This window comes from Mus caroli, unplaced genomic scaffold, assembly GCF_978045245.1.
Source record: "Mus caroli unplaced genomic scaffold, Mus_caroli_1 scaffold_2, whole genome shotgun sequence".
Lineage (NCBI taxonomy): Eukaryota > Metazoa > Chordata > Mammalia > Rodentia > Muridae > Mus > Mus caroli.
The window spans coordinates 13,860,455-13,885,000 of NW_028227257.1; the positions used below are offsets into that span (position 1 = coordinate 13,860,455).

At 45.9% G+C, this 24,546-nt stretch overlaps 1 protein-coding gene across 2 annotated transcripts in view; it reads right to left on the reverse strand.

The window, feature by feature from the left end:
- Eya2 (EYA transcriptional coactivator and phosphatase 2) overlaps positions 1-24,546 on the reverse strand; it is a 170,564-nt gene that overhangs the window by 94,449 nt on the left and 51,569 nt on the right. Inside the window, exons 1-2 of one of the 2 annotated variants that reach the window (XM_085832304.1) lie at positions 17,128-17,344; positions 7,821-7,921 (exon numbers count right to left, since the gene is read on the reverse strand). In XM_085832304.1, the coding sequence (XP_085688430.1) occupies positions 7,821-7,911 (91 nt within the window). In that variant the 5' untranslated portion in view covers positions 7,912-7,921; positions 17,128-17,344. Of the gene's footprint in view, positions 1-7,820; positions 7,922-17,127; positions 17,345-24,546 lie in introns of those variants that run through there. The other variant, XM_021149209.3, reaches the window with a different exon arrangement.

The following is a 24,546-nucleotide window of genomic DNA, read 5'->3' on the forward strand; positions in this document are numbered from 1 at the left end:
TTTGATCTTTCCTTGTGGAATAAGAAAGTTTATAACTTGTGTTTTTTTTTTTAATTATTATTTTGTTGAAGTTCACAGTTAAGAGACTTCGGATTTTACAAAGGACCTTGGACTTTTTTTTTTTTTTTTTTGGTTTTTCGACACAGGGTTTCTCTGTGTAGCCCTGGCTGTCCTGGAACTCACTTTGTAGACCAGGCTGGCCTTGACCTTGGACTTTTAAAGTGCTGAAAAATTTAAAGACTGGGGCTTTTAAAGCTATATTGTATATATTTTTTGGTAGAACATGATTTTAATATTTTCAACTGTTAATATTCAACAAACAGAATAAATTATTTGAAGATATATTTCACTGTATGTTTCCCTTTTCATTTCTGATTTTATTATTATTATTTGGATACTGTCTCTGTGCCATCTGGTTAGTCTGGCTAAGGGTTTATCTATCGTGTTGATTTTCTCAAAGAACCAGTTCCTGGTTTTGTTGATTCTTTGTATAGTTCTTTTTGTTTCTATTTGGTTGATTTCAGCCCTGAGTTTGATTAATTCCTGCCCCCTACTCCTCTTGGGTGTATTTGCTTTTTTTTTTTGTTCTAGAGCTTTCAGGTGTGCTGACAAGCTGCTAGTGTAAGCTCTCTTCAGTTTCTTTTTGGAGGCACTTAGAGCTATGAGTTTTCCTTCCACCACTTCTTTCATTGTGTCCCACAAGTTTTGGTATGATGTGTCTTCATTTTCATTAAATTCTAAAACGCCTTCAATTTCTTTATTTCTTCCTTGACCAAGTTATCATTGAGCAGAGTGTTGTTCAGCTTTCATGTGTATGTGTGCTTTCTGTTGCTTTTGTTAGTATTTAAGACCAGTCTTAGTCTGTGGTGATCTGATAGGGTACATGGGATTATTTCAATCCATTTGTATTTGTTTTATGTGAACAGCTATATGGACATTTTTGGAGAATGTACCATGAGGTGCTGAGAAGAAGGTATATTCTTTTGCTTTAGGATGAAATTTTCTAAAATATCTGTTAGATCCATTTGGTTCATAACTTCTGTTGGTTTCACTGTGTTTCTGTTTAGTTTCTGTTTCCATGATCTGTCTATTGCTGAGATTGGGGTATTGAAGTCTCCCACTATTATTGTCTGGGATGCAATGTCTGCTTTGAGCTTTAGTAAAGTTTTTTTTTTTTTAATGAATGTGGGTGCCCTTGCACTTGGAGTATAGATGTTCAGAATTGAGAGTTCACCTTGGTAGATTTTTTTCCTTTGAGCATTATGAAGTTTCCTTCCTTATCTTTTTTGATAACCTTGAAAGCTAATTTTATTTGATAATAAAATGGCTACTCCATCTTGTTTCTTGGGACCATTTGCTTGGAAAATTGTTTTCCAACCTTTTACTCTGAGGTACTGTCTGTCTTTGTCACTGAGATGTGTTTCTTGTATGCAGCAAAATACTGGGTCCTGTTTACATATCCAGTCTGTTAGTGTATTAGTCAGGGTTCTCTAGAGTCACAGAACTTAAGGATAGTCTCTATATAGTAAAAGAATTTATTGATGACTTACAGTCGGCAGCCCAATTCCCAACAATGGTTCAGTCGCAGCTGTGAATGGAAGTTCAAGGATCTAGCAGTTACTCAGTCTCACACGGCAAGCAGGCGAAGGAGCAAGAGCTAGACTCCCTTCTTCCAATGTCCTTATATTGTCTCCAGCAGAAGGTGTAGCCCAGATTAAAGGTGTGTTCCACCACACCTTTAATCCCAGATGAAAGGTGTAGCCCAGATTAAATCTCCTTAAACTCGGAGATTTAATCTTCTGGAATCCATAGCCACTATGGCTCAAGATCTCCATACCAAGATCCAGATAAGGATCTCCAAGCCTCCAGATAAGGGTCACTGGTGAGCCAATTCTGGATTGTAGTTCATTCCAAATATAGTCAAGTTGACAACCAGGAATAGCCACTACAGTTAGTCTATGTCTTTTTGGGGGGAATTGAGTCTATTGATGTTAAGAGATATTAAGGAAAAGTGATTGTTACTTCCTGTTATTTTTGTGGTTAAAGGTAGAATTATGTTTGCGTGGCTATCTTCTTTTGGGTTTGTTGAAAGATTACTTTCTTGCTTTTTCTAAGGTGTAGTTTCCCTCCTTGTGTTGGTGTTTTCCATCTATTATCCTTTGTAGGGATGGATTTGTGGAAAGGTATTGTGTAAATTTGGTTTTGTTATGGAATATCCTGGTTTCCACATCTATGGTAATTGAGAGTTTTTCTGGGTATAGAAGAGTGGGCTAGCATTTGTGTTCTCTTAGGGTCTGTATGACATCTGCCCAGTATATTCTAGCTTTCATAGTCTCTGGTAAGAAGTCTAGTCTAATTCTGATAGGTCTGCCTTTAAATGTTACTTGACCTTTTCCCTTTACTGCTTTTAATATTCTTTCTTTGTTTAGTGCATTTGGTGTTTTGATTATTATGTGATGGGAGGAATTTCCTTTCTGGTCCAGTCTATTTGGAGTTCTATAGGCTTCTTGTGTATTCATGAGCATCTCTTTCTTTAGGTTAGGGGAGTTTTCTTCTATAATTTTGTTGAAGATATTAACTGGCCCTTTAAATTGAGAATTTTCTCTCTCTTCTATACCTAGTATCCTTAGGTTTCGTCTTCTCATTGTGTCCTGAATTTTCTGGATGTTTTGGGTTAGGAGCTTTTTGGTTTTTGCATTTTCTTTAACTGTTGTATCAATGTTTTCTATGGTATCTTCTGTACCTGAGATTCTCTCTTCTATCTCTTGTATTCTGTTGGTGATGCTCGAATCTATGACTCCTTATCTCTTTCCTTGGTTTTCTAACTCCAGGATTGTCTCCCTTTGTGATTTCTTTATTGTTTCTATTTCCATTTTTAGATCTTGGATGGTTTTGTTCATTTCCTTTGCCTGTATAATTCTTTAAGGGATTTTTGTGTTTCCTCTTTGAGGGCTTCTAGCTGTTTACCTGTGTTCTCTTGTATTTCTTTAAGGGAGTTATTTATGTCCTTCTTAAAGTCCTCTATCACCATCATGAGAAGTGATTTTAGATCCGAATCTTGCTTTTCTGGTGTGATAGTGTATCCAGGACTTGCTATGGTGAGAGAATTGGGTTCTGATGATGCCAAGTAACCTTGGCTTCTGTTGCTTATGTTCTTATGCTTGCCTCCTGCCATCTGATTATCTCTAGTGCTACCTGCCCTCACTATATCTGGCTGGAGCCTGTCCTTCCTATGATCCTGGTTGTTTCAGAACTCCTCAGAGTTCAACTGTCTCTGTGATCCTGTGATCCTGAGATCCTGGGTATGTCTGAGCTCCTGGGAGTCAAGCTGCCTCTGGGACCCTGAGATCCTGAGATCCTGTGATCCTGTGATCCTGTGATCCTATGATCCTGGGCATGTTAGAGTGCTTGGGAGTGGATCTTCTTTTGGGTGTTGTGGAACTGGCTGTGGAGTTCTCGTCCAAGGACTGCTTGGGGCCTATATTGTATTGTATAATATAATATTAACATGAAGTCTTGGGGACAAGGGATTAAAAGGTATGGCTTAGAAGTGATAGGATTTTGGATCAAATGGTAAGGGGTAAAAGGTCCTCACGGGCTTTAACTTCTACCTTGACAGAACCTGGAGTCAACTGCATGAAAAGCCTCAGGTGACACCAAGGAATTGCCCAGATGGTCCTGTGGGAATGTCTATGGGAGACTGATTATTAATTGATGGGCCCAGCCCACTGTGGGTGTCACCATCCATAGGCTGGTGGTTATGGGTTATATAAGCAAGCTATTCAATATGAGCTTTGATACATACAAGGACTATGATAAGGTCAAGAGAGCTCAGAGAGGGGCTGGTGAGATGGCTCAGCGGTTAAGAGCGCCGACTGCTCTTCCAAAGGTCCTGAGTTCAAATCCCAGCCACCACATGGTGGCTCACAACCATCTGTAACGAGATCTGACGCCCTCTTCTGGAGTGTCTGAGGACAGCTACAGTGTACTTACATATAATCAATAAATAGATAAATAAATATTAAAAAAAGAGAGCTCAGAGGGTTGGTGGTGTTGTGGGGAGGTTGGTTAGTTTATAATTAAAAGCATAGGCTTGCAGGAAAACTAAAGTGTATAAAGCACATACATGTAAAGTGTATGTCCGTGTGACAAATAAATATCGAGGCAAGAAAGCTGCCGAGCATGAGTCTACGAGTGAGTCAGAGAGCAACGCTCCCCTCTGTGGTTTCTGCTTCCAACTTCTGCTGCTTTGAATTATTGCCCTGATGGTCCTCAGTGGTGGACTGTGACCTAGAAGTAGAAGCCAAAGGAACTCTTTCCTCTCCTAAGTCCTTTGGTCAGAGTGTTTTATCACGGCAACAGAGATGAGACTGGAAGAGAATCCAAGAGGAAGCTGCAATGACTTGAACCTTAGGGAGGCAACAAACTGGGCAGGGGAAGGAAGTGAAAACAACTTTGCTAATGGTTCAAAGCTAACACTGACCTGAAATTAGCTCATCTTTCAATACCACTGTCTGCATCTATGTTTCAAAGTGCACAACCACTAGCCCATCTACCCAACCACTTACCCATATATCTACCCAACCTCTCACCCACTCATCCATCTACCCACTTATCTATCTATCTATCTATCTATCTATCTATCTATCTATCTATCTATCCATCCATCCATTTCTCTATTCACCCATGATCTCAAACACCCATCTACCTGTTCATCTACTCATCCATCCACCTACTTATCCATCCATGCATCCATCCATAATTCTGAAGTTCATCAACAAGCTGGGAGCTGAGCTATGTGCTATGTAGGAAGGGGGTTTAAAGGCATATGCAGGAATGAAGCACTGACACTGGTGGACTCTAGGCAAGTGCTACACTGCTGAGCTATGCTCTCAGCACCTCACTTTGAGGCAGGGGCTCTACCACTGGGTCACACCCTCAGCCCCCAGGTCAAAATGACCACCAAATGTTTTTCTGTGGTAGTGAGGGTGGAAGAAGCCAGATTCATAGGACTGGGCTGGAAATGCATTCCCAAGTGACTGTGTTATTTGGCAAAGTCAGCATTTCTTGGAACTGGAGATGAGGAAGGGTCTGCACCAGAGCCAGATCTCAGGACCACCAAAAGATGAAGGGGAGGAGCAGGGACTCGTCTATGGGATGGTGGTCAGGTGGGAAGGTAGGCCTCCTATGACTGAAGGATTCAGCACCTCAAGGGAAAGCAGATTTTAGCACAGAGTTTCTCCAGGTTTTACAAAGTCATCATCTTTGCACAACATACCAGGAAGACCAAACAAAGACATGACCTGGGCCAGACTCCCACCCTGACTCTAATCCCTGTGGCTATTTGCTCAGAGGGTGACAATGGCCTACGTTAATCATTTACCATGCTGGGGTGAGCCAGGACCAGACTTGCCACACACCGTAACCTCATTTAATCCCCTGCATGGCACTCTACAGAGTGGGTCATTATCATGGCCCATTTGTCAGAGGAAGAAACTGAGACAAAGATTGCCTGGCTGGCTGTGGCTGGGCTGGGAGTGAGACCCGGATGCCCCACTCCCACAGCTCAGACCCTTTTCAGGCTGACTCAGTCCATGCTGACTCTGAGACACAGTAGGAAACTGGCCTGGGCCAGTTTCTACCCAGGAAGAAAACGGTGAAGATCTTTGAGCATGGCTGGTAATTCCTTTTAAATCCTCAAAGAGGATTGTTTGCACAGATGCTTGTGATGCCAGGAGAACTGCTCGCTGCCCTCTGCCACCCAGACCTGGTCTCAGAGCCCACACCTTTGTGGTAAGATTTTTGTTGTCTAGTTTCATGAAGCAGGAAGGGGCAATGTCATCGTCTCGATGACAAAATAATTACTCAGAGAATCCTGGCTTTACTCTCAAAACGTTTCATGTGCACACAACGTGGCCGCACAGGGCAAATACATCGCCATTGCCAGCACCACTGTAGAGACTGCAGAACCAGAAAAGGAAGTTGAGCCTGCACTGGAGCTGTTAGAACCCATTGACCAGAAGTTTGTGGCTGTCAGTGATTTATATGAGCCCATTGATGATGGTTCAGAGTCAGGTGTTCTGTTCCTGCTCCTATGATGCTACCACACACTCTGAGACAACCTGCAATGACATCAAAGATATCTACACATGCATGGCTGGTTCTGCCTTTGATTTTGAGAACGTGAAGTGCAAGCAGAATGATGTCTTTGGAGAAGCTGATCAGTGATTGCTGACTCCCCTCCTCCAGCCCCTCTTCCCCTCTCCCCAACTTGTATGTCCTTCTCTAGGGCAGGGGAGATGGTATGGCTAGGCATCCTTGTTTCCAGCATCTTCAGCTTCCCCTACCACATTCTAATCACCCACCTTATTGATTTTATTCACTGACCATATCCTTAACCTTAGTGATGGTTTGGGAGATGGGAGTTGGATAGTATCCTCTTTCTTGGTCTGTCCTTGTTCTAGGGAAAGAGGACTTTGTGTGTGTGAGTGTGTACACGTGTGTGTATATGCATGTGTGCGTTCTCGTACCCCCAATTTTGCTGTTTGGGAAGGAGTGGAGGAAAAGCTGACCTCCACTGCTCTGAGTCCCAAATGCAGTGGCCTTTGGAGATACCCCATCTTCTCCCCCAACTCTTAGTTGTTGGAGAGAAGGGACCCTCCCAGCACAAAATTGCATTCCTCCTCCTCCTCCTCCTTATAATTTATTCTAATTTATTAACTTTGGAGTAATTGTCTGAGCCCTCAGCCTTTCTGTGCAGCCTAGGGCTGTAGAGTGAGCTGCCCTGGCCTCTCCCAGTGTTGGCAAAGCCAGGGATGGGAGAAGATTTAGGTGTGACCCCCCCCCCCCCCGGAGGTTGATCTGTTTTGAATTTCTTTTGTGTTGTGTTCACTGAGAAAAAGTAATATGAGCGAAGCAGAAGGAGGTAGGAAAGTGGATCCAAGCCCCGGTGTACCCCGCCCCATGCCTTGTCCTTTCATGGTGGGAAACCTTTACCTTGCAACGTGAATGTGTCCCCTGCCCCAAGCTCTAGTATATTTCACAGAAAACAAAAACCTCCCAATAAAACTATTGAAACTTAAAAAAAAGTTGTTTTGCACTGGACACATGACCTGCTGGTTCCTTGGGACAGTCCTGTAGCTTTCCTCTTTCACGATCTGGCATCACACAGAGACCATAAAAGAGAAAGGGCAAGCCCAGGCATCTGAGGATACCACTGGCAGCAAATCTCTCGGCATTCTGCCTGGGAAAGGGTTAAGCCTAATGCCTCAGCATGATAGCTTAATGCCTTCTGCTCACCTCAAGAGCTCTACCAGGAAGGCTGACAATCCCAGCAGAGCAAACAAAAGGTCAGATTGTTCTGGAGAAAACCAGTCCGGCAGCATCATTTGCCAATAATTTTCTCAACATCTTAAACTTTCTTCTGCTTCCTTGACTTCAACCCAACCTGAAAACAGCCGGGAGATAAGTTCTTCTTTGGGGATCCGATGAACAAGACTGCTGCGGGGAGAGGGGGTGGCAGGAGGGAGGCAAGGGACATAGCTGGTGACCGAGCAGACGATGCCTTAGGCGGCCAGAAATGCACCCAACGCTAAGGTCCAGAGACCAAGACCAGAGACCAAGAAGGGCAGCTCAAGTGATGACCATGTCTAGCTGTCCCTTGAGGGATGGGCAGGACTGTGGTCCATGTGCACACTGGTTTCTGTTCTAGAACCATCAATGTGAGTGGAAGTTTCTGGAATGTACCATGGATCCCTCAGTCTGTCATGAATGAACGAGGCCTTCTTAACCCATCCAGCCAAACTTTTGCAGAGGCCTACCTTCTCTGTCACTCAGCGTCCCCACGGCAGCACCGTGCTCGCTCCAGTCACTGCTTGTTGCGAGGCTGGGTGAGATCACCACTTCTAACATTGCCTTGCACCTGAGAGGAGACAAAGGGAAATGTAATGTATTCGTTATTATGCATGCTTGCTAATGAGTCAGATCTCTTCCCCTAAGTATGTAAATATTAAAAGCTGATTACCTATTCCCAACCTTCTAATAGATTCCAAATTATACAAATTCACAAACTTTTTGTCAAAATGGAAATGAAATTCTTGCCCCTAGAGAGAGAGCACACACCCACCCCTTTAAAATGACTTCCGAGACTTGGATCTTCCTATCAGAGCTATTGTGCTTTGGTCTCTGGTCTGGATTGCCCTTGAACTGGGGAGGCTTCCCAGGAGAAGAAGGGGTGGCAGGGGAGGAGAGGATTGGCATTCTGACTTCTAGAGACTAGAGGGGCTGGTGGAGGGTATTTGGAGTTGGCTGTGTTTGTGGCAGAAACCATACCCAGAGTGGGTGTTGTTCTCACAGGTGAAAAAGGGCACAGATGACAGCCATAGTGTTTCACAAGTGCCTTTAGGAAGGGGCCTGGTGCCACAGATCTGTAATCTTAGCTGCTTGGGATGCTGAGGTAGAAGAATCTCACGTTCAAGGCCAGCCTGGGAAACTTTGTGAGACCGCCGAAAAATGCTAAGTAATGAGAGGGCTAGCCAGGGGTAGGGCAGGCTCTTGCCTTACACATGTGAGACATTGGGCTCCATCCCTGGGACCCGAGTGCCCCTTGGTGATTTGCCATCTTAGCCCAGCACAGCTACCCCTTCCAAGAAAGAAAACCCTGTGGCTAGAACTGCTCCAGATGTTGACCTGTCATGGGGGTGGGCATGGAAGTGGGCGCTCACACAAGCTACCACATGGGTTTTCTTAACTTTTCATCGAAATGTCCCACACTGCACTGTAACTATAGTTGCTCCTAAGTGTTCACCTGCCACAGCTGGGAAATGTGGCTGCCCGCTCACTCTTACTCACAGCATGTGGGGTAGCCACACTCAGCGGCCTAGACTTAGCTCACAATACTCACAGCTGACTGCCACTGTCAGTCAGTGAGAGGATAGCTTACTGAGCACTTCATTAGCTGAGGCCATCCTGGATATGGTCAGGATACACAGCAGCCATGGACTAGGTCTGTCGCAGGAACATCATGGGTCCAGCGCTCCCTAGCTATGATGCTGCTGACTTGAATAAGTGTCAACATTGAGTACCATCAAAATGCCTCCCTGACAAGACCATGGTTCAGGTTAGGAGGCAAGGTGTGGAAGGGACAAGCTTGGGGCAGCTGCCCAAGCACTTATGAGTACCGCAAGACTGGGCCCGTCCAGAGAGCACACTCAGATAACACTATGCAGGCAGCCATAACAAGAACTGAGTGGGAGCCCACGCAGCATGGCGATGGATGGCCACGGTCCAGCAAAGAGGCAGAAGGGCACCCATGTGAGGATGCCAAGTCTATGAAGCGCCAAGCACACGAGTCAGGATTGTTCACTGTTAAGGACAGCAGTGTGAGCCGGAGAGAAGGCTCGGGGGTTGGGAGCACATACTGCTCTTGTTAAGGATCCGGGTTTGGTTCCCAGAACCTACACCAGGAGACTCTGCCAACAGTCAGTTCCAGGAATCTGACTCTCTTTGGCCTCTTTGGACATGTGTCCATACTGTAAATAATATGTAATAATATGTCCATACAAATGCAAATAATTTCTTTAAGACTGAAAAAGAGAGGACAGCATGAATAATAGGAATGATAAAATTCTCTCTCAGGAGGGAAGGGCGGGGGCTGTAAGCACTGGACCTTGGGAGTTCAGTAGATCAGCCTTACTTCAGTTGAGGATTTCTCCCTAAACAATGACCTCTCTCCCCCCACCCCCACCCCCAACCCAGGCTAGCTCCAGCCCATCTCCTACTCAAACCTGTGAGCTAAAAATAACTTTCAAAGTTTTCATGTTTCTTTCTTTGCAGTGTTAGAGATTGGGCCCAGGGCTTTGCCTGTGCCAAGCAAATACTCTACTGCCGAATGTTAGCCCCGGGTCAGGTTTTCATGTTTTTAAAGAGTTAAGAGAAAAAAAATCAAAAGAAGGTCAGCATCCCTCAACATGTGAATACGATATAAAACTGAAATGTGAGTGTCCATGGGTAAAATTCCAACAGGCTGGGACCCACTGTCACATGCATGGTTCCGGTTACATTATAACCTCCGGGCAGAGACCGTCTAAGAGAGGCTGTGTCTGCCCCCACAAAGCTGAAGATATTTAATGTCTGGAAGAAAAAAAGAGTTCACCAACAGTGATTTAGTCTGCAAGGCTGTGGATAAACCATTGTTCTACAGCTTACTATATGCTTGTGTAGGCCATAGACGACAGGCTTTGAAAGTGTGTGTGTGTGTGTGTGTGTGTGTGTGTGTGTGAGAGAGAGAGAGAGAGAGAGAGAGAGAGACAGAGACAGAGAGAGAGACAGAGAGAGAGACAGAGAAAGAGAGAGAGAGAGAGAGAGACAGAGAGAGAGAGACTGACAGAGAGAGAGAGAGAGAGAGAGAGAGAGAGAGAGAGAGAGAGAGAGAGAGAGACTCATCCTAACAGGTACATGTAGGGAACATAAATGGAGCTTGGGATGTCTTCCTTCAGCCCCTGCTCTACATTATTTTTCCCAGACAGTGTCTCTCATTGAGGAGCCTACATTGAACCCCGACTTCCTTCTTGAGAGTGTCAGGGAATAACTTTATTTTAAAAAGATGATGTAAAAACCTTGGTCTCCTTGCTGTCCTTGAGCATGGTTATCAGAGGCCAGGGCTTGCTAGGGAAACTGCCAAACCCAGTCTTAAAGCTGCATGAATGACTCTCTCCCTGGTACTTAGAACTCATAGGAGTAGCTGGAAAAGCTTAATACAAGACAACCTAAGTTCATGCTTTCTCTTGGAAACAAAGGACTAGCTCCACGATTTTGTTTGGTAACTGTCAGCTGGGGCCAAAGAGACAAGTAAGCGCAAGGTGGTCAAGGCCTGGGTTGGTGTCTGCTGCAGGCTCTCCCCTGCTTGACTCTTGTTCACTCTGCCCCACCCTCCTTTCCCCTATTTACCCCCCCCCCCTTTTTTTTTAGGTTCCAAATAGAAAAGCCCAGGTATATATATTTTCAGGAGACAGCAGTGTCCCTTGCAGTCTGTCACATGACTTAGGGATTTTATATAGTTCTGCTGGCGCTCCTCAGAGCTTGCTCACTTTACATTGAGTGGCCCTTTGCCGGTTTTACGCTCTGACGAGTGTGTGCTGTGGGACAGAAAGAGAGTGATAAGTGCTTTGATGGATTTTATGTGGACCTCCACCTAAGCTGTCTGTGGCTTGGAAATCAATTTCAGTTTTTCCCTTAGGACCCAACACAGAACCCTGTCACTTTGTTACCCCATTAACACCTGCCGAGGAGAAGAAGGAAGAGTGAGGGACAAGAAAGCTGGGAAGGTGGCTTAGTTGGTAAAGTGCTTCCAGTGCTCGAGGACCTGAGTTCAAATCCTGAGAACGGAGCCACATACTTGTGATCCCAGTGTTGAGAAGACAGAAATAGGGTCCCTGGCCAAACAGCATAGCCTAATTGCTTAGCCCCAGGCCTCAGTGAGAGAGACTGTCTCAAAATTCAAGGCTGGTATCTAAGGAAAGATACTCCAGGTTGCCCTTTCATTCCCACACACTTGTGTATATGTATACACACACACAGAGAGAGAGAGAGAGAGAGAGAGAGAGAGAGAGAGAGAGAGAGAGAGAGAGAGAGAGAGAGAGAGAGAGTTCAAGGCCATCTTTGGCTACACAGTAAGTCCAAGGTCAGCCTGGCTACTCAAAAACCTGTGTCAATTTAAAACATAAAAGGAAGAAATCTATACTTAGTAACCAACTCCTTTCCATTGGATCAGACTTTTCCCTCTTACCTTCATTTCCTACCGGACCTTAGGTAAGCTTTTTATCTTCAGTCTGCTAGAAACCTAGCTTGTAGCTATGCAAAGCCTTGCCCTGGTAGGGGCATCCAAGTGGCTACCATCCCTTACCCATCCCAAATAATGCTGCATTGAACATCTGACTATCCATTTAAGCAACATATCTATCTATCTATCTATCTATCTATCTATCTATCTATCTATCTATCTATCCATCCATCTTTCTATGTATGTATGTATGTATGTATGTATGTATCCATCCATCTTTCTATGTATGTATGTATGTATTTATGTATCTATCTATCTATCTATCTATCTATCTATCTATCTATCTATCCATCCATCTTTCTATGTATGTATGTATGTATGTATGTATGTATGTATGTATGTATGTATCTATCCATCCATCTTTCTATGTATGTATGTATGTATGTATGTATGTATGTATGTATCTATCTATCCATCCATCTTTCTATGTATGTATGTATGTATGTATGTATGTATGTATGTATCTATCCATCCATCTTTCTATGTATGTATGTATGTATGTATGTATGTATGTATGTATTATGTATCTATCTATCTATCTATCTATCTATCTATCTATCTATCTACCAGTCTATCTGTACCAATCTACCAATCTACCTGCTTATAATTTGCATATGTCCTTTGATGGTGGTGGTGGGGCATCAGAAAGGAATCTCGAATGACATTCAAGATTCTTTTTTTGTTTGTTTGAGACAGGGTTTTACTGACCTGGAACTTTGGCAACTAGCCTAGGCTGGATGGGTCAGCCAGCAAGTTCCACCTTTCTGGTGCTGGGATCACAACTGTGCAAGGCCAAGGTGGGTTCTGGGGATTGAACTCAGGTCCTCATGTTTCTGAGGAAAGAGCTTTACTGACTGAGCCATCTCTCAGCCCTGTATCCATGTATCCTTATTATGCATATATATGCAATATATATATATCTGAGACAGAGAGAGAGAGAGAGAGAGTTTTTCATGTGAACTGAACTGGGTTAAATGTTAACAGCCTGTTTCTTATAATTGCTGTGCCTTTAAAGACCCCCACCAGCCATGCACACACACGCAGGCTTCCAGTTTCACAACTTGCTGTTAACACTTGTGTTGTGGTTTCGATATAAAGCATTCCCCAGAAAGGCTGGTGTGTGGAAGGCTTGGTCACCAGCTGGGGGATCCAGTCACTGAGATGAGGCATCTGGTCCCCAGACTCTTCCTGACACTCTGCGTCTGACCTTCATAAGTGAACAGCTTTCCTCTGGGATGCACTCCCTGCCATGGTGGGCCTCACTGCACCCTCACTGCACCCTCACCGCCATGGAGTCAGGCGGCTGTGGCCTGATACCTCTGAGATGAAGCAGTGCCTGTGAGCAGCGAGGGCAGTCTGGTTAACACACACAGAACTGCCCAGCCCTCTAACCCACGTGCTGAAGGGCAGGGGGCAGTATTCACAGCCATTCCCATCCCCATCTTCCGCGCTGGGATGTTTGATCCACATCTGGGTTCTGGGGAGAGGCGAGCATTCAGTTCCTTTATTCTCTCCCTTCTTCATTACTATGACTTTGCTTGAGTGTTGTTTAGGGGTTTCTCCTTGTTAATGTGTCTGTGTACCTTATATTAGTCTATTATTCTGTTCAGATGTTGCAAATTTCTCTTATTTCCCTCAACCCCTTTCTTTGGAACAGGGTCTCATATAACCCAGGCGGACCTGGAAACCACTTCATAGCTGAAGCTGACCCCTGATCCTCCTGCCTCGGCCTCCTGAGGGCTGGGATTACAGGAACATGCTGTCACATATAATTCAAAATAACATTATTTTTTTCCAGTGATGGGCTTGAACCCGGGGCCTTGTGGATACTAGGCACATCATGGGCTGCAGCTCTAGTCCTACACGTTTGGAATGTCTTTCCTGAGTCTTCTATTATTTCCTTTATTTCTGGAATTAAAAAGGTATTATTTTAAACTGTATTCTATGTGTATGGATATCTCACCTGCATGTATGTTTATGCATGCCTGGTGCCTACAGAGGTTAGAAGAGGGTGTTGGATCCCCTGGAACTGGAGTTAACAGATAGCTGTAAGCCAACATATGGGTGCTAGCAAACCTGGCCCTCTGGAAGAGCATCGAGTATTTTTAATCACTGAGTCATCTCTCCAGCCCTCTGGCAGTTAAAAAAAAAAAGAAAAGAAAAAGAATGAAATTTCTTACACATTTAACTAATTACTTTTTAGTTAGGTTTAAAAAAATCATTTCTCTATTCCTATTTAAACTTTATCTCTGTGTTAAGTTATTTCTAATTTCACCTATTCTAATAAGTCTTTAATTATCTAAAATTTTTCTCTTTCTTTTAAATTCCAAGTTGTATTTTTGTCTAATGTTGGAATAAAATAAAATTGGTAATTTATTTCTAGTTTACATTAAGGTGGTCAACTGAGTGTTGATGGTGCTATAGTTTACATTTCTCAGTCACAAACACTAGGAAGAATGTTTTAAGGCATTCAAAGACAAGGAAGTCCAGGCTAGAGGGCCCAGGATCTCAGAGAGCGAGAGATGGCTGCAGTCAAGTCGAACGTCTAGGTTCTTTTCTTTCAGGACATTAACAAGTCCTGAGCAAGAGCAATATGACACCTTAGTGTTCTCCAGTCCCACTGGGCTGTTGAGACAAATGTCACCAGGCCAGCTCAGGCACAAGGGGAAGCAATCTGAGAACTCAGAGTGTAGCTTGAGATTGCAGATGGCGTTGCTTTCGGGGAATTGCTGGAAGACTGGGAAAGGGACAGCAGAGAATCCAGACAGAAAGGTGTTCCTTAGCCAGAAGCCAAGGACGGAGTGGCCCCTCAAAGACAGGGAGCCTCCACCAATACCCTAGACTTATGGAGTTGAGAAGGGAGCTTAGTAGATAGACAAGAGTGTTTGCCATATAAGCCACGAGGACCGAAGTTCAAATCTTCATCACCCACGTGAAACCCTGGATGAGGCTGTATGTGCACCTAGAATCCCAGCACTATGGGGGAGCAGATGCAGGAGGATTGCCAGGGCTTGCCGGCTGCCAGCCTAGCTCCAGGGTTAGTGAAGAACCTTGTTACATGGGAGACAGTGGAGAGTAACATGGCAGGACACCCACAGTCCTTCTGTAAGCTCAACACATACCACATACAGACACATGTGCCCACACATACACCACTCCGGCTGTACACAAAACAAATCTTCCAGGATTTAACTGAGATCCAGTACTCAGGGTAAGGGCAAGACAAATAGATGCTGCACCGTGTCACATCTTAATTTCACATTGGATCAAGGATTGCTTCTGCCATCAGAGCCTGCCAAAAGAAAAGCCACACTTCCCCTAAGGAAGATGTAATCTCTCAGAGATCCCACATTTTTTTCAAACACACACACACCCCAAAACAAAGCCTACCAATACCCAAGATGCAAAATTATGTATGTATGTATGTATGAATGTATGTAAACACATACACACACATGTTGGGGTGCACTGTGTGAAGGTTGTCACTGTATTCAACTGTTGGTTGCTGTACCGGCAGAGAGCTGCCTACTGACCCCATTATTTGGTATTGTTTTTCTTATGGCTCATCACCTGCCTCAGTATTTTGTAAACATATGCCTTCCTCACTTGCTGATTGGCTTAATAAAGATCTGATGGACAATAGCTAGGCAGGAAGGGTGGGTGGGACTTCTGGGCTGAAAGAGGGTCCTGGGGAGAACAGTCAGGCAGGGAGATTTGCCAGCCTGACATGGAGGTGCTCAGACAGACCGTTCCGGGACTGAGAGAGAGATAAAGGCAGGTTGTGAGCTAGGATAATAAGATTAAGTTAGACACGCTTGCTGGAAGGTAGCCTAAGCTAAGGCCTAAGCAATAATAAAAATTAGCAAGTGTCTGTGTCATTATGTACACTGCTGGTGTGTCCAGGAAGCCCTATGATGTGTGTATGCATATATACATATATAAATGCACATAGATGCATATATACATATATATGCATATAGCTCATTCACAATTGAAAATCAACTAAGAATTGTGCTTATTTGCCATCTGCAGACTTACATTACAAAAGACTGTTCTGGAAGCATGAAAATTCAGCAAGGATGCCCAGCAACATAAAAAGACAAACACAGGCAGTCTGTTTTGTCTAGGAAAGGCATATGTGAGAAGTTATCACCGTCACGAACCATCAGGGGCACACATTATGATTTTTACTGTAGTCACTTAAAGAATAAAACGGAATGCAAGCGCTTGCTGTCAGTTTGTTTCTTTCCTAAAGTATAAATATAAGCAGAATAAAGCCTCCAGTTACAAAAGGGTTGGACTGGCAAGGTGGCTCGGTGGGTAAAGGCGCTTGCTGCCTGATGTTGCATGTAAAAACGGGGTGGAGAGAACCCCACAAAGATGCTCTGTGTCTTCCACAAGTATACTTTGACATATGCGTTCAATTAAAATAACAATAACAATAAAGATTATCGAATCAGATTCTTGAAACCGACATGCTTCTTACGAGACCACTTTTAAAGAGGAATCAAGATAATTTGGAAGCATTAGAATAGCAAATCCCGAGCAAAAAATAATTGGGAAAATCCACATGATATAAACACCAGGGAAGCTGGAGAAATTCCAGACAGACTTTAAGATAAAAACCACAGCGATGGACTTAGGGGAACATATACTTTGTAAAAGAATCCTGCCATCAAGGTGTAATAATTTAACATGTGCCTGGGAACTGACTCACAAAAGGGATAAAGACAGCCATCTGAGTCCAGGTCTCTACTAGACACTTCAAGACCTAAAATTCAAACACACAATAAAAAGTAATAAAGTCAGAGGCTGCAGAGAGGGCGCAGTGGGGAGAGTACCTGCCACAGAAACCTGAAGACCTGAGCTCAGATCCCTCAGAGGCTGGTTGCCTCTCTTACCCCAGGGCTCCTATGTCACACTAGGGGGCAGAGGCAGGAGTCAGCTTCTGAGACAGCTCGCCTGGAGTATGCATGGCGAATAGAAGGCTGGTTTCAAACAAGGTGGGAGGTGAGGACTAACTCTTAGGGCTGTCCTCTGACCTCCACCCAAGCTCCCTGACACAACACACACACACACACACACACACACACACTTTAAAAGAGAGAGAGAATGAGAAGAGCGCATTTAAAAAGGAATAAGTACAATTGACCGATCCTGCCAGGCGATTCAGTGCCCCAAACTCCAACCCACGATTCAAACACGCATGGTTTGGAGACAGCCAAGCCTCTGCAGAAAGGAGGTTAGCCTTCACGAGGAGACCTCGATTCCACTGATTGACAACTGACCTTTCCTGCGGCTTGTTCTAGCTCCGGGCTCCTGTGTGGAAGGCGTTGACCTTCATCATGAGCTCTGAGAATTTGCAAAGTCAGAAAAACCTAACATTGGAGTCACAGCTCTTTCATGGAGAGCGCCATTACATTCCAGGCAATTGCCTGGATCTGTTTCCTCCAGTGTTCCCAGTGAGCTCGTGGAATGAGAGAGAGTACCTGCTCCGTGTCTCCCAATAGGTGACTATACCCAGGTTCAGGTCTGAGCCAAGCCCTGGCACTGGCAGCTTGTGAGTCATTCCTACTAGGTAAGCGCTTCCTGTTCTGACGGTGAGTTTGGTGGTTTGTGAGCTGCGGTTTTGTTAGTGACTTCCTGGGGCAGAGGAGAGGGGAGGCAGACCTATTCAGTGTCTTGAGGTGTTTGAAGGGCTTAACTTGGTTATGTTCCCATTTTAGTGAAAGTAGGAATAAAGAAATCTCCCACTTAAAAAGTGTTCACTTTGGGACCAAGGATTCTTGGCTAGTGTCATCTTGTGTCATCCTATGAAGCAGATAGAGATGAGACTTAAGGGGCCACTTAGTTCAGCAGTTAGGATTCACTCTCAGCCTGGTTCCAGGCTGTGTGCTAGGAGCCATAGCTTACAAGGAGGCTGGGTCGAGCTGTGGGGCTGGAAGGATGACTCAATGGCTAAGAGAGCTTGCAGCGCAAGCATGAAAACCCGAGTTCAGACCCCAGCACCCATGCAACAAGCCAGATGTGGTCCTGTGAGCTGGCAGCCCCAGTGCTGGGGGAGGCAGAGGAAGATGGATTGCTGGAATTTGCATTCAGTCTAGTTCCAGGCTCACAGAGAGACCCTGACTCAAAGGGGAAAGGTAGAAAGAGAGGGAGTGTAATAGGTAGGACATTAACATGCTTCTCTGACCTCTGTGTGTATGCGTCACGGGTGTGCACACCTGCACATATAACACACACACGCTGACATACTGGCATACACACATGCACACACACACGCATACGTGCATGTGTGCAGACACACACTCAAAAGCAGAATAGGTCCCACCTTAAAATAAAAGTCTCTTCGCTAACCCACCAAGTCCCAGGTTTGTCATCTGCTACGGACTACAGATGCAGGATCCTCAGCTGACCCCTCTTATCAGCTATATGATCTGAAACAATCAAACAAAACCTTTTGAGCTTGGAGGACTAATAGAATCTTCCAGACTGTCAGGCTATACGGCAGATTAAATCAGAGAAAGCAAGAGCCAGAGAGTGAGCTGTCTACAGGGTGGTTCAGGACACAGCCTGTGTTCCACGGTCAAGGACTTAAACACACCACGGGGTTCACTGAGGGGGGACGGTGGGGCTCGGAACAGTCATTGTTAGAAACCATTGCTTCTTCTGCAGTTCCCAGGGGTAGAGCTGAGACCTGCTATGGTGTGTGTGTGTGTGTGGGGGGTTGTCTTCCCTTCCAGACTGTTCCCCCAAAGGCCTGCAACAGGGGGCTGTTTCTCTCTTTGGAAGGGGTGGGAGTGTCATAACCTGAACATAGGCAGGCTGGAAAGAAAGAGGACCTGCAGAATTAATTTGCAAAACTCCACTCTGCTGCTGCCACCTTTAGAACCTACTCTGGATTCAGCAGGAAAAGAGGTTTGCAAAGGCCCCGCCCCTTGGCCTCCTGGGGGAGGGGCCCGCCGCTGTCTGTCTTGCTCCATTTATTACCCTTGTCACCACCCAGGTCCCCAGGGACTGAGGCTCTTTGGGGTAGCCAGGGCTGCCCAGGAGCAGAGCTGACAGCTGGAAGCTGGGAGGGGGAGGGAGGCAGGGTGACTTCAAAGGCTGGCAAGGATCAAAAGCAGATGGAGGGTCCCAGGCAGTGGGTCCACTCACCTTTCCTAGCACAGGGTTACCTTGACTGAGCGCAGGGGGCCCTCCCTGGTAGAAGGAGAGAGGACAGATGGGTCTGGCAGGCTTTGGAGAGAGCCAACACGCATTCATGGAGGGCTTGAAACCGAAGCCTGTTGACAGCACTCAAGGGCTTCTGGGTAGACAGCTGCGGCCCAAACCCAGCCTCGCTGGCTGTCTTACCCCCATTTGATTTCAATTCCAAAAGTGTCTGCTGATCTCTAACAGCCTGGACGCCATCTTCCTGAGATGGGGACAGGTGCTTACACAGAAAGCACCAGGTTCCCGAAGCTCTCAGATCTGATCCATCACCTGGTCCCGCCAAGTTCACTTTTATGGCTGCCACCGCTACCACCTTCTCTGGCCCAGAATGCTGCTATGGCCTCCACGCCCATCTCCCTGGGGCTACTCTGGCTTCCCTCCAGTGTGTTCTCTGTGGCATGGACTGACAGCTCAGATCTGAACCCCCCTTCCTATCCTTGCATGACCTCAGGTTGTTTCCTGTTATTGCCTTGGAGTGAACATTTGACCCAGTCTTCTTCTGACATCTCTTTGTCAAGCTTTCTCAAGCTCCCTCTTCTAAGAAGCCCTTTGCACAACCTGTTCCCTCTGTCTGGAATACCATTCCCTGTAGCTCCCGTCTTTGAACTCTCCTGTGTTTGCCCAGTCCTGAGTGGGTCTCCATCCTTATCTTTTAAACTCCGATCTATGCAAGTTTTGTTTGTGTGCGTTGAGTATGTAATCTCCGTGTGTCTCCCACGCCCCCCCCCCCCCCCCCCCGCTTTAATCTAATGGCCAGGATTTTGTCTATATAAAAGGTCCCTCTGCTAGTCCCCAAATCTCCTACGGGAATTTTTGTAGTGGTTTTCATAAATACTTGTGGCATGATAAATGAATGAACCCTGTGCATGAAGGCACGCATCCAGCCAGTGTTTATTGTATGCTTGTTAAATGTGCCAAACTGCACTGTGCATAGCTTTTATCACCTCTCCAGGCACTGCCTTGATTAAACGTCACCTGCACAGCCCCTCTGGGCATCAAGTCTGAGAGGCCTGACCCCTCTATCTGTAGACATGTGCTGAAGTGATGCAACTGTCCCACACCGTGTAGGAGGCAGCAGTCCACATGACTTGAGATGCCACCTCCTGGTTGTCACGCCTGGGTTGGCTCTGAGCAAGAACAAGGGGATGGAGCGGGCATGCTCAGAGCTGCAACAGGGAGAGGGAGCCAGGGACTGCTCCAGGCACAGGGGATATGGTAGCAGAGCTCACCTACAAGTCCCCACACCCACAGTGACAATCTAGAGTGAGATCCTGTAGTGGGTGACTCCACACAGAGCCCCACACCTCTACCCCATTAGTTAGGAATTGGTTCCCCCACCCCATCCCTTCCCACCCCATGCCTGCCCCATCTCATGTAGCCCAGGCTGACCTCACGTTCACCTCCTTGTGCTGGATAATATGTATGCACCGCCATGCCTGACTAACTCTGTGCTGGGAACGGAACACAGAGCTTCACCCATGCTAGGCAAGGATTCTACCAATGGAGGCACATTCCCAGGCCTTGCCTCCTTTTTTGTTACCCCAATAGTGTCTCAGAATGGTTTAAAACGGTTTCATTTTCCCCTGGGATCCAGGTCCCACAGTTGAAGTGATAAACCCCAGCTGGCCTTTCCTCTTTCACAAACACAAAACACCCACATAACCCACAGAGATGCTGTTTGTTGTTGTTGTTGTTGTTTTTGTTTTTTAATGTTGCATGAATTTCGCTAATTCAGTTATTTTGGCTTTTTGAGACATGATCTTGACTTATATCCCAGGCTAACCCCACTCTGGTGGTCCTCCTGCCTCAAACTTCTGAGTGCTGAGATTACAAATATGCACACGATAGAAATACACTTCCTGGATTTTCCCTGTACATTTTCCCGGGGACTCTTTCTCCATCTTGTCAATGAAATACCTTGGTGTTCTAGGTCGTGACACGAAGACCTAATTGGTTCTTTCTATTGCCCCACAGTGTCCCAGCCTACCCACAGCTAGAGATAGGCTAGCCCCATGCTCCCCAGGTGGTTGGTTAAAATGGATTCCTTATGCCTGGAGGACTTTTTGATGCACACACACGTGCTCCTCCACGAGTGATTCCCCCAAACAAAATTCCTGCCCCCCCCCACAATGCTATTGAGAAGGAGTCTTATTCACAACACACTACTTCTCCATGATCTGATTAGAAAAAAAAAACCCAAACTCTCAGGAAAACACAAGCAATTAATTTATTGACGTGTTTGTAGTGCTCGCTTCAGACCTTGGTCTTCAGCATGTCAGGCAAGCATTCTACCCCTGATTGATGAGCCTGTCCCTAATGGATGACGGAAAGAGCTTCTGTAGCTGTCTGCACGCCATCTTTCAGGGAAGCACATTCAGTCTTGGGAGCCTCACACAGCCAAGGACGCCCTGTCTGGGTTCCAAGGCTCAGCAGGGCTGTGCTTGCTCTGTGGAGCCCGAAGAGCTTTCATCTAAGGCAGGGTGTGAGTGGTCAGCTCCAGGCTTATTTCTGCTCCCCTCATGCCGTTAGTTAGAGTCACCGTCTCAATCACTGGGCTCCTTAATCACATCTTTAGCCTAAAGCAAATGGGCCTGTGTTGTGATTTGGGGTCTTGAAATGTCTGTATGCTTGCTTAGAGCGTGGATGCCTCTTATGGGCATTCATGATGAAGTTTCTTTTGCTTGTCTTTTTTTTTTGTTTTTAAATCCTCTTCCTGTTTTTGAAAGTGTGGCTTTGGGATGGAGGCTGAGAACTTTTCAAACAGATGAGGAGTTGCAGGGTCCCAACAGTGCATTCATCTGTGGGAGCCAGAGGTTGACGCTGGGTGTCCTCGACTGCTCTCTGCCTTATAAACATGTTCAACGTGTTTTGGGACGTGCATCTCTTATGAGCTTTCTGGCTCATTCCCTCTCAGCTGAAGTGTTTTTAAAAGATCACACCCAACGTCTCTGGCCTTCATTACAAATATGGACATTTTTTTGTGATCACACCCAAATCTGCAATTGTATCTCGTAGCTTTAAAAGTTACATTTTTTTATTGATTTGTTTTGTGTGTCTATATGAGTGAGCAGGGTACTAGTCTGCCACAGTTAGCGCGTGGAGGTCAGAGGACAACGTGTGCGATTTAGCTCCCTCTCTTCTACCACGTAATCCCTGAGGATTGAGCTCAAATGGTCAGGCTTGGAAGCAAACGCCTTTACCTGCTAAGCAACCTTCCTAATGCTGTGACCCTTGAATAACAGCTCTTCATGTTGTGGTGACCCCTCCAACGAGAAAATTATTTTCATTGTTACCTCATAACTGTAATTTTGCTACTGTTATGAATCATAACGCAAATATCTGGTTTGTGACCCACCGTGAAAAGTCATTTGACACCCCCAAAGGGGTCATGACCCACAGGTTGAGAACCGCCACTGTAAGCCATTCCCACCAACCCTGTCATATTGCCTTGAACACGGTCCAAGTTTAATCTTCTCTAAGTGTTGACTCAGGAGAGGCATAGCCTGTCTATACAATGCACAAGCAGTGCTTCGTTAATGGTGGATGCCCTAACACTCATACAGTGGGACTGGCCACCTCTCCTTTCCTTGTGCAGACAGCTGACACATGGAAGCCACCAAGCCACCTGTGGTATAGAACATTCTTATGTGCAGGGGTTGTCTGCTTCTAGCCTTTAAAAAAGTATTATTATAGCGGGCGTGGTGGCACACGCCTTTAATCCCAGCACTCGGGAGGCAGAGGCAGGCAGATTTCTGAGTTTGAGGCCAGCCTGGTCTACAAAGTGAGTTCCAGGACAGCCAGGGCTATACAGAGAAACCCTGTCTCAAAAAACCAAAAAAAAAAGTATTATTATTACTTATAAGTAGTTTTAAATACTTTTATTGATTCTTTGTGAATTTCAATTATACACTCCAATCCCATTCATCTTCCTGTCCCTTTACATCTGCCTTCCACCCCTGTCACCTCCTCACCCAAAGAAAATAGAATAAGAAAAAAATAAAGCTTGTCCTGGAAGCTATGGCACATCACACAGTATATTCCTCTGTTCACACTTCTTTGCTTTCAAATGCCCATTGCAACCAGTCGTTAGTCCTATTCAAAGCCTCTGACTCCTGCTACACTGGGTCCTCTCAGGGACTTTTCTCAGATATCCTGTTGTTGCCCTGTGTCATGGAGATTCTGCAGCTTTGGATCTGCAGCACAGCCCTTTCATATGCTCCAGCAGCTGATAGATGGGGTAGATATTGGGGTGGGCCCACTCAAAGCCCTGGATCTGAACCTGGGAGGTAGCTGAGCTGGTCAGCCCTCTGACTCTCTTGCAACCGTGCCACCAGGGTGAGCTCTCCGGCACTGTGTGGGCTAGCTCACCCAATGGCACAGCTGGCAAGGGTCAGGGCCCAGTTTTCCCATTCTAGTCCCTGTGGGGCCTGCTCACCAGCCATCAGGACCAGCTTTGCTGTGCTGCCCAAGCGAGGTGCAGGGCCCACTCTTCCAAATGCTGAAGCCAGGGAAGGGCGTGGCTGCAGCCAGTGAGGGGTAGGGCTGCAGCTAGCCTCTTTTATATCTCTTTCCACAGTACTTCCTGTGAGCTAGCTTTAAACTGTGAGCGGGCTGAGGTGAGGTGAGCGGACAGGGATGCTTCCAAAATGGAGGAAGGAGTGTGCCTGCTCCTTCTAGCAGGGACCTGAACATTCAATGGCAGCATTCCTCAGCCACCAACCTGGGTGCTAATGATTTCACCCCTAAATGTCTGTGGTTCGAATCATCTATTTCATATGGGGGTGGGGGGAGGCCAGAAAATTAAAGAGTTTTAAATGTGGAAGAACTGTCAAAATGTTTAGGGTTTAACATTCTTTGCCTGTGTGTGTGTGCGCGCGCGTGTGCGTGTGCATGTGTGTGTGTGTGTAAGCCAGAGGTCAAAGTTATACATCATGTGCCTAATCCTTCTCAGCGGCTCTCTACCTTGGTTTTGAGACAGGGTCTCTCTCTGAACCTGGAGCTTATTCATTCAGTTAGACCGATGCTAGCCTGCCTCAGAGGTCCTCCTGTCTTCACCTCGCCAGCCCTGGGATTACATCTGTGCACCACCACACCTGAGTCTTAATGTGGGTTCTGGGATGGAAGTTGATTCCTCTGTGTTCACGTTGAACACTTTACTGACTGAGCCAACTTCAACCTCTAGTGTTTACCCATGCTACACAGCTGTCATGCCCTTCCCTCTGATGCACTCTCCTGAGCAGCCCAGACAGAGCCAGCCAGAGCTTGTAGCAGGCCTCCTGGGCACTGAGGGACCTGCTTGTCTCAGCTGCCTGAATTTTCTCAGGTGACCTAGACAGTCACAGCTATTCCCGAGGGCTGCGGTGAGGATGTCACAGATGACTGTTGTCAAAGTTCTGAGGACAGAGCGTGGTACGGAGCAAGTTCACTTTCCTACCCACTGGAGAGTCAGCACTAAGAGCCCAGCCACAGAAGAAAGGTCCCTCAGGTTCCAC